Here is a 10,567-nt window from a genome sequence, read left to right on the forward strand (position 1 = left end):
CCAGATCTGCTGTGCTGTTTAAACATACCTCGCCTGCAAAAGGAGAGGCTTGGACTAGAATGATCTTTAAGGTTCCTTCCAGTCTTGAATCCTATAATGCCGGTGGAGGAAAATGCACATGCAGGCAAAGAAACAGAGAAGCTTAAAATGTGCTCAGGGAGACAAAGAGTAGATCAGATTAAATCTGACTGGGAAATTAATCAGGACATGTGGAAGAGATAAGGATAGAAGGACATGCATTGTAGAGGGACTGGAATAGCAGAATATGTTGCCTGAACTTTATTCTATAAACACTGGGGATCTATTGGAGACTTAATATAATCAAAGTAGCACATTGCACATAAACTGTCTTAACAAATGTTTGCTCAATGATTGTATGACATTTTAAGATGATCATCTTGGCTCACACATAGAGGATGGATTATAAGGAGAGCAGTTATGAGGCTATTACAGGCAAATCCTATATTAATGAATATCTGTACGTTATTTCAGCTTGAATGATATAAAAGACATTTACCTTTAGATAAGGTGCAACCACAAAATACTCATTCCTTGCCAGACGTGTCTTAGTGAAGCCATATAATATGCTTTAGTGTCACTGTTCTATCATTGCTCAATAAATTCACTATTGAATAAATTACTCCTTAAGAGAGTAACCTTTAATCTACTTAATAGGCAGTTCATCCTTAAAAGCTCATGTTGTAAGTGATATAATATTCCAAGAAATTTAAGGGATGAGGAATGCACCAGGTTCCTCAGAGCTTTCTTTACTTGTTCTGTACATCTTTAATAAAAACAGTGTCATACTGTTTGCATGGCCCCATTGTCTTTTCTTTTTGATGTATATGCCTTAACACCTGAAGCTAATTATTTTTCTTCCAAATTTGACATAGTTTGTTTTTTTCCCCCAAAGGGTATTTTTTTGAGGGGGGAGGTTATTGTGGAGCTGTATTCATCCCATATTTTCGTAGTTTATTCCAGCTCGCAAAATATTTTTCATCAGCTTATCTGGCGAAATCACCTCCCCCCCCCAACCCCCGCCCCGGCCTTTAGATCTGTGATTCTTGAGGAAAAGAAATTAAAAGAAAAGAAAGAAGAAAAAATCTCCTGAACATTCTTATTTTCCTGTTCTAGGCACTCAGCTGGGGGGGGGGGGGGGAGGGCTGAAGGGGGACGGCGGGGTAACAACCTCTTACCACCAACTAGAGCAGCTCAGGCACTATTTTCTGTAAAACAAGTCCCCATGTCTAACCTTGCTAAAGAATTTCTGCCTCCTTTTAGTCACCCTACAATCCCTCACCTTCCCAAACGTACGAAGCTCTCGTCTTTCCCTCTAGTATCGGGTTTTTCCGGTTTTTTTCCCCCGTTTCCTATTTTATAAGGCCCGCCCCGCCCCCCGCGCCCCCCCATACCGCTATACGTTCCTCCCTTCTACCTCCTCCCCGCCCCCGCCCCCGGCCTTCTCCTGTGTAAATGACGCTCTTTCTTCATACTATAAGGACAACATTCGGTCAGGACGAACTTAGGGAGGCAGGAGGTTTTCGGTAGCTGTGACCCCTCGTCGGCTCCCCCCCACTGCCTCGCAGGAGAATGACACTCCCCAAACATTCTCTCCCAGCCAAACTTCCCTCCTCCTTCTGCACTCCTCCCAGAAGAGCTGCTGCTGCGGTGGCAGTCTGCGATTCCCCGCGTGGAAACGTCCTGTAAGAAGAGCAGCAGCTGGGCAACAGCTGGACCCGAGACAAGCCTCAGAGCTTTAGGATCCCGGGGAGCTGCCTAGCCGGCCCCGCCCCTGGGTCCGCCTCGGCGGTGCTGCTGCTTTCTCTTCCTCTCCCTCGCCCCTGCTCCTGTCCCTCTAGCCTGTACTCCCAGCGTTTCTCTCGCCTTTTCCACTCTGAGCTCGGCCGGGTGAGTCACCATCGGAGATGTAGAGAAGGCGGCGGCGGCGGCGGCGGCAAGCGGCTAGGAGGATAGTGATCGCCTTCGGGGGAACGCGACTCCCTGGGCTGGAAACCGGGATCCAGAGGCAAGAGTCAGAAGACGCTGCCAAGCGACGGAGGCGGCGGCAGCCAGAGGGCATCTCCCAGGAACTGCCTCCTCCAAATGCCGGAGCAGAACCCAAGGGATTCATGAGATTTCTCCCAAGTGAAGTGGCAGTCTTGTAGGGGGAGTCCCTTTAGCTGTTGTGGCTTTCTTTCTGTATTCCCACCCTATCTGTGGAAACAGTGTTAGCAGAGTGGGGTGACTGGATCCGTATGGGCTAAGGGGGAAGGGATAGCATGACGTATGGGACAGAAACGAAACCCAGACGATTGGAAAAAAGGCTAGAGAAGGGAGCGTCCCAGTCCCAGTCTTCTGAATCCTGTTCAGGTTTATGGCCACGAAGGCTGCACCGGTCACTTTGGCGCCCTGGAGACAATCTGGCAGGTTTGCGATGTCCAAGAAAGGAAATTGATTGTGCCCTTCAGTACTTCTGGAATGAGTTTGCTGTGACTTCCCTTCCCCCAATCCCGAGGAACTCTGTGCTTCCTGGGACACTCCCATTCTGACCTGCCTAAGGTAAGTTGATTTTGAAGAAGGATCACTCTCCCTACTTCCACTCCCATCCCTGGAAAAGATAACAGAGGCTTATTCCCTCCCCCCCCCCCCCCCCCCCAGAATTTTAAATGTAAGAGGCAGGATGGTTCAGAAACTCCTCCTGTAAATGACTTTTGCAGTGTAGAGACTTGTTGGTGACTGAAACTTGGTTAAGTTTTCAAGCCCCCAAGAAAGGCATAGGGAGATATTTCTTTCACACTGGTTTATAGTACCCTCTCGTGGTCGTCCAGAAGTATACATAGTAAGCCTACAGGTGAGGGGACTGAAATGTTCCCCCATCTCTGACTGACTGCAGCATTGTTTTTTTCCTTTTGAGAAAAAAAAATAGTTGTATGATAGTGTTTATTAAGTAAAAAGGCAGATTCGGAGTTGTTTGGAGTCAAAGAACAGCACTACTGTAAACCGTTAGCTAATATTTAGTTACCTGGACTTTTATTTTACTTACCACTCAATTGGATACATTTAGCAAATATCTACTACTGAGAACCTAATCCATATAAGCATTTTGGTAGGAGTTTTGTGCCCCTGAAGGGGCAAGGAAGAAAAATGACATAGGGAACATACCACAACAATTATTACATCTCAATAATTTCATATATTTTCATATGGAGACTTCTTAAATTATATTGTCAACCAGAGAAAGCCAGCTACAATATGAATCTGGATCAGACAATGTTATATTTTGTGATTTGGTATGAAATGACTTATATTGCACACCTATTGTGTATGTGTGTGGAGGGGAATTGTCATAGGTGGATGCATTACTATGTAAAAATGAGAGTGGGATTTCAGTAACAACATTTTAAAGCAAACTGTTGATATTATTCTTAAATTTCTCTGAAGCTATTCCCTGGAATGAATTCATTGAAAAGGAAAATTGTATTTTTTTAACATAGAATTAAACATATTTCCAATGTATCCATAGCTTCAGAAAACATTTTTGTTTTGTTTCTTCCCCCAGAAAGGATTGCCATGCACCAGGAAGAGAAAAGAAAAATAGCTACCTTGTTGAAAGAGATTCTTTCTCTCTCATTTGGCTTGTTGGCTTCATGATGGGCAGAGGAGACATTCCCAGGTGACTGAAGAGAAAACAAAATGTTAGGTTTCACAGGTTGTAATGCATTGATACAGATAACTTTAATAAAAGAAGACATGAAAATGCATGATTTTTGTCATAATATATTGACAACAAACCTTCAGACAGCTGTCAACAGAGGCTAGAAAACCTGAAGTTATGCCAACTAAGAAGGACTTGTGAAAAATATTCAGTGCTGTTTGTTTCACTAAAAGTGGGAGAAGATAGATTTCAAAGCATGAAGGCTATAAAATCGGGAAAGAAAGGAACAGTAATTCCAAACATCAAGTTTACTGTAGGAAATTCAGTACTTTGCTTGAATCTGTGAAAAAGGGGAAAAAATTTAAAAATAGCATCATTGGTGTGATTATGACTTCAAAATTGTATTTTGGAACACTTTTGTTTTCTTTTTTAAAGGTCTGTCCTTTAAGCTAGTGGTATAAACTTAAGTCTCATGGTATAGAAGAAGTAATTAACTCTTTACATATTTGGGGGCAAGATTTACTGGCTTTAAGGTTCCTTGAGTTTTAGTGGTACTATAACTGTGTCGGGCACACAGATAGAGAATATAATTCTCACTTCTCCTGACTTCACTTATTTTGGATGAGTTTTGCATCAGCTGAATCTTACAGTAGAAGATTTACATTTTTTTTTATCAAGGCCTTAAATGTACATCTTTATAGTCAGTAGATGAGTCAATGTAATGAGCAATATGCTTGACACGTATGCCTGAAGGAAAGGAACTGCCTAATGGATCATGGCGCTAATGTTTACAAGACATTTCTTATTTCTGTTAGTGTTAGTGATGCTTGTTCACTCCAGTTTTGAAGAATCTATAAGCAATTATTCTGAATGGGCTGGTTTTGCAGATGATATTGATCAATATAAGACACAGCAAGTTCAAGATTTCAATTACAACCAAAAACTGAAAAAAGGGAGTTTCCATCCAAGTTTATATTTTGATGCTAGAGACATCCAGGCACTGAGGCAAAAGTCTCGCACAAGCCATTTACATCTTTTTAAAGTTATCAGAAGTGCAGTTACAGTGATGCTGTCCAACCCAACATACTACCTACCTCCACCCAGGCATGCTGATTTTGCTGCAAAGTGGAATGAAATTTATGGTAATAATCTCCCCCCCCTAGCATTTTATTGTTTGTTGTGCCCAGATGACAAAGCTGCCTTTGAATTTGTCTTAGAGTACATGGATAGAATGGCTGGCTACAAAGACTGGTTAGTTGAGAATGCTCCAGGGGATGAGGTGCCACTTGGCCACTCCTTAACAGGTTTTGCCACTGCCTTTGACTTCTTATACAACTTAATTGATAATCACAGGAAACAAAAGTACCTGGACAAGATACGGGTTGTCACTGAGGAAATGTATGAATACTCTAAAGTTCGTGCTTGGGGAAAACAACTTCTCCACAACCATCAAGCCACAAATATGCTGGCACTACTCACTGGCGCCCTGGTGACTGGAGTGGATAAAGGATCTCAAGCAAATCCATGGAAACAGGTGGCAGTGGATGTGATGGAAAAGACCATGTTTCTGCTCAATCATATCGTGGATGGCTCTCTGGATGAAGGTGTAGCCTATGGAAGTTATACTGCCAAGTCTGTCACACAGTATGTTTTCTTGGCCCAGCGTCACTTTAATATCAATAATCTTGAGAACAACTGGTTAAAAATGCACTTTTGGTTTTATTTTGCTACTCTCTTACCAGGTTTTCAGAGAACAGTGGGTATAGCAGATTCTAACTACAACTGGTTTTATGGGCCAGAGAGCCAGCTAGTGTTCTTGGATAAATTTGTTTTAAAGAGTGGAGCTGGCAATTGGCTAGCTCAGCAAATTAGAAAGCACCGACCTAAAGATGGTCCAATGGTTCCTTCCACTGCCCAGCGATGGAGTACTCTTCACACTGAATATATCTGGTATGATCCAGAGCTCACTCCACAACCTCCTGCTGACTATGGTACTGCTAAATTACATGTATTCCCTAACTGGGGGGTAGTTACCTATGGGGCAGGCCTGCCAAACACACAAACCAACACTTTTGTTTCTTTTAAATCTGGAAAACTGGGTGGCCGAGCAGTCTATGACATAGTTCACTTTCAGCCATATTCCTGGATTGATGGCTGGCGAAGCTTCAACCCAGGTCATGAACACCCTGATCAAAACTCTTTTACTTTTGCTCCAAATGGGCAGGTGTTTGTTTCTGAGGCCCTGTATGGGCCTAAATTAAGTCACCTCAATAATGTTCTTGTGTTTGCCCCATCACCTTCAAGCCAGTGCAATCAGCCTTGGGAGGGCCAGCTTGGGGAATGTGCCCAGTGGCTCAGGTGGGCAGGTGAAGAAGTTGGTGATGCTTCCGGAGAAATTATAACAGCCTCCCAGCAAGGGGAAATGATGTTTGTGAGTGGGGAAGCTGTGACTGCTTACTCTTCTGCAATGAAACTGAAGAGTGTGTATCGTGCTTTGCTTCTCTTAAATTCCCAAACCCTTCTCGTTGTCGATCACATCGAGAAGGAAGAGGAATCTCCGATTAATTCCGTCAGTGCCTTTTTTCATAATCTGGATATTGATTTTAAATATGTCCCATACAAGTTTATGAACCAGTACAATGGAGCCATGATGGATGTCTGGGATGCCCATTATAAAATGTTTTGGTTCGATGATCATGGCAATAGCCCCATAGCAACAATACAGGAAGCTGAACAAGCTGCTGAGTTCAAGAAACGGTGGACTCAGTATGTGAATGTTACATTTCAGATGGAAAGCACCGTAAGCCGAATTGCTTATGTGTTTCATGGACCCTATGTCAATGTTTCCAACTGTAGATTTATTGATAATTCTAAATCTGGACTTCAGATTTCACTAAATGTCAACAACAGTGACCATGTTGTTTCCATCGTAACAGATTACCGAAATCTCAAGATCCGGTTCAATTATCTGGGATTTGGTGGCTTTGCTAACGTAGCAGATCGAGACCAAATTACTCATTTTGGTTTAGGCACTGAGACTAGAGAAGTACCAATAAGGAATAATAGTGTTGCTTTCCCCTTTGGCTTTAAAATCAATATGATAGTGGGGTTGATTTTGGGTGTGAGTTTGATGATTTTAGCTTTTCAGTGGAGATTTTACCTTTCGTTTAGTAAACTAATGCGTTGGATCTTAATCATGGTTATAACATTGTGGTTCATTGAATTACTGGATGTATGGAGTACTTGTACACAGCCTATCTGTGCCAAATGGAGCAATGACATGAGCAGAGAGGCCAAGACAAGCAAAAGAGTCCAGCACTCTGAAGGACGCCCCATTGCTCTGCCAGATATTGTCATTACCTCACTCCCTAGTTCAGGAGCTGAAATCCTAAAGCAGCTCTTTTTCAACAGCACTGACTTTCTATACATTAGAGTACCTACAACCTACCTTGATATCCCTGAAACTGAATTTGAAATAGACTCATTTGTAGATGCCTGTGAATGGAGGTTAACAGATATCCAGGGTGGTCATTTCCGTTTGCTCAGAGGCTGGCTTCAATCTTTAGTCCAGGACACAAAACTTCATTTACAAAACATTCATCTTAATGAACCCAGTAGAAGTAAACTCACTCAATACTCAACAGTCAACAAAGACAAAAAAAGAAAATTAAAAAGGAGAGAGTCTTTGCTGGAACAAAGAAGTAGAATCAAAGGCACTTTAGACAGAGATGCTGAATATATTAGAGACCTAAGGAGACACCTTGTCTTTTACCCAAGTGCACGTCCTGTACTCAGTTTAAGCAGTGGAAGCTGGACATTAAAGCTTCATTTCTTTCAAGAAGTTATAGGCCCTTCCATGAGGGCATTGTATATTGTAAGGGACCCTCGGGCATGGATCCACTCAATGCTGTACAATAGCAAACCAAGCCTTTATTCCTTAAAGAATGTACCTGAGCACTTAGCTATGCTGTTTAAGGTACAAAGACATAAAGACAAATGCAACTTGAATTCAGGCTATGCTTTTGAATATGAGTCATTGAGGAAAGAACTATCAGATCCCAAATCAAGTCCAGTGTCCTTACTGGCTCATTTGTGGCTAGCAAATACAGCAGCAGCACTGAGAATCAATAAGGATTTGCTGCCAAGCAACTATCAGCTGGTCAGGTTTGAAGATGTTGTTAATTTCCCACAGAAGACAACTGAAAGGATTTTTGCCTTCCTTGGTATTCCTTTATCTCCTGCTAGTTTAAACCAAATATTGTTTGCTACTTCCACAAATCTATTTTATCTTCCTTATGAAGGGGAAATATCACCAACTAATATTAATATTTGGAAACAAAACATGCCTACTGGAGAAATTAAACTGATTGAGGACATCTGCTGGACAATAATGGATGTTCTAGGATATCCAAAGTTTACGGACTGAATGCTGCAGGTCGGCAGTCATTTGCACTAATGCTTTCCAACCCAATTTGTGGATAAGAATTAGAAGAGTTTGTTTATTCTTGTAAAATGTGTGTGTATAGTCTGTTACTTGCACAGAGAGATTATTTTAAAAACAGACACCATATTTGGCCTCACAGGATTTATTTTTACTTTAAAAACAACTTTTGCTGCCTTTCTGTCAGAAACTTGACCAGCTAAAGTTTTTTTAATTTGTTTTGTTTTGAAGGGATGATTGGGTTGGGGGGTGGGTGAATGTAAGGGAAGAGGAAAATGGGAGAATTCAAAAGGATTTCTTCAATTATAATACAGTTTCTCTCTCCCTGGACCTCAGAAACTCTAAGAATCCATGGTGTTGCTGCTTTACCCAAACTTTACTTTCAAGATGGGCTAGAAAAAAAAAAAATGTCCTCACCTTCTTTCAAAAGGCCCTCTAATGTGTTTATCATACCCAATAGAGCTTATTCTACTCTTACTCCCTCCAAGATTTGATGAGTAGAGAGGTAGTGAAAGCTTCTATCAGCTATGATGGGTTGCTATTGGCAAGTGGTATAGAGTTATAAACTAATGTGTTTTGGAAACATGGGAAAGTAGGCACAAGAGCTGTCCCCTTAAACTTTATATAAGAAGTTGTAAGGAATCGTTAGCTTCTGAACAATAGATATGATGGCTATGACCTTCTGATTTTTAAGTTTTAGTATTGCTATTGAGTCAAAATGCCCTTGTTATTATTTTCTTTTGCCTCCTGAAAATCACATTCTTTGTTACATCGTTCCGTCCCTGCTTTCTCTGCTACCATGGTTCCAGATGACTAGTACTATATTTGAAATACTATCTTTGTCTCTTTCATTGCTCACTTTTGCATGAGTTTAGATTTAGATTTAGAATCAAATTTTATGGGTTAACATAATACTTGAGTAATCTCTTTCATCCATAATGATTGTTTTATTTTTTCCCTTTAAATACACAGTGACATTTTGCCAGTATATGTTTCTATTGGAAACACCATTTTAAAACTGCCTAATTTATCTTGCTCAGCATTCTTTTGAACATGTGTACATACTGTAAATGTCTGCAGATGTGTGAATCAAATTGGAGATGATGTCAGAGACATCTGTTTCCTTTGCCATCTGCATTTTATTACAAATGTAGTCGTCATGAAATATGGTTCATTTTAATTTTGTAGGATTTGAAGTCAGAATGTTGTGCTATTATAATATGCTGGTGGAGTAATTACAGTGTACTGGATGAAAACCATTAGGTAATGTCAAGACTTGATGAGAATTTCTGTAGAGATTGCAGCCCCTTTCCTGATGTTTAAATCTGTGGTTTTCCCCAAGCCTTGCAACACTTGTGACCTAGATAAAAGTGGCTTTTTCTCAGTCATTTGTTATTATGTCAAAATGTGCCTCCAGCGTGATAAAGCTGTTGATATGTTGCATTCCAGCTCAACTTAACTTGAGTGTTGTTTTTCTTTGATTATAGAAAGGGTGAACAGGAGGTGTTTCTCCACTTTCTTTCTGAAAACTTGCCCAACAAAATGACAAACTAAGTAAAAATTACATGTTTTTTTTCAATAGGTTGAGCAGTCATTGGACTGGGCTTGAAACAATTTATGCCAAAGTAAGATTTTATCTAACTCAATATTATGGTTAGGCATATGTAAAATAGTTAAGTAGCTGCCAGAAATATTTCTGCTATTTGAAAGAATTTGAAATTTGCTTTCATTGGCTAGGATTGGTGATATTGAATCTGAAAGGGGAAAATAGACTCTTAGCTGGCATCAATTTCTCTTGAAGTTAAGAATGACAAGTAAAGGGTACAGAGGAAAGAGGAAATTATTACTCTTAGCACTGTCATATAAATGAGCAACGAGTTTTAAAAAAGAGTGGGAGCTTATGTAACTGTAGGAAGAGAAAAAAAGTAAAGTAGTGATGCCAGTAAGTATGTATCTCTCTGTGTTTATACATATATGTGTGTGTAAACAGGTTTAGGAGTCTTATTTTAAGAAAAAATACACTCAATATTTCCTATTTCACCAGAGAAAAATAAGATATGTGATAATTCCAAAATAAGAATTTTACCCTTCTCTTATTGCTACTAAATTCTTCAGCATATATCACACTCCCTAAGCATGAATTTGAAAGTGTCCTATTTATTTCTATATTCAACTGAGATAACATGCTTAAGACACTTTAGATACTTTAAAGTGCTACATAAATGCTAGTTATTGTTATTAATTACTACTTGGAAACTACAAAATAAACATTCTTACAATATTAGAACCGGAAGAGAATCATCCCACTTTAATTTTATGTTTTCCAGATAAGGAAACAGAGTTTCAGAGTGGCAATCTGGCGTGTACAATGTTACACAACTATTGAAGTTGCATTAACTATTGCAGAACTTCTAGAACCAGGACTCCCTGATTCCTAGGTAGTACAGTGCCCCTTCCAATGTACCACACTG

At 40.4% G+C, this 10,567-nt stretch overlaps 1 protein-coding gene across 2 annotated transcripts; it reads left to right on the forward strand.

Annotated features, from left to right (window-relative positions):
- The first annotated feature begins 1,450 nt into the window (after positions 1–1,450).
- On the forward strand, positions 1,451–9,555 carry DSEL (dermatan sulfate epimerase like). Of its 2 annotated transcripts, XM_069099581.1 has the most exons (3): positions 1,451–2,150; positions 2,371–2,559; positions 3,560–9,555. In XM_069099581.1, exon 3 carries the CDS (start codon positions 4,431–4,433, stop codon positions 8,079–8,081), a length of 3,651 nt encoding a protein of 1,216 aa, XP_068955682.1. In that variant the 5' UTR covers positions 1,451–2,150; positions 2,371–2,559; positions 3,560–4,430; the 3' UTR covers positions 8,082–9,555. The 2 variants fall into 2 exon arrangements, with proteins under 2 accessions (XP_068955682.1, XP_068955681.1); XM_069099580.1 differs by having other exon boundaries at positions 1,451–2,559.
- Positions 9,556–10,567: the final 1,012 nt, after the last annotated feature.

The sequence above is a fragment of the Petaurus breviceps genome, unplaced genomic scaffold (assembly GCF_028583685.1).
Source record: "Petaurus breviceps papuanus isolate PSGF00001 unplaced genomic scaffold, PetGlider_PUasm1.0 38, whole genome shotgun sequence".
NCBI lineage: Eukaryota > Metazoa > Chordata > Mammalia > Diprotodontia > Petauridae > Petaurus > Petaurus breviceps.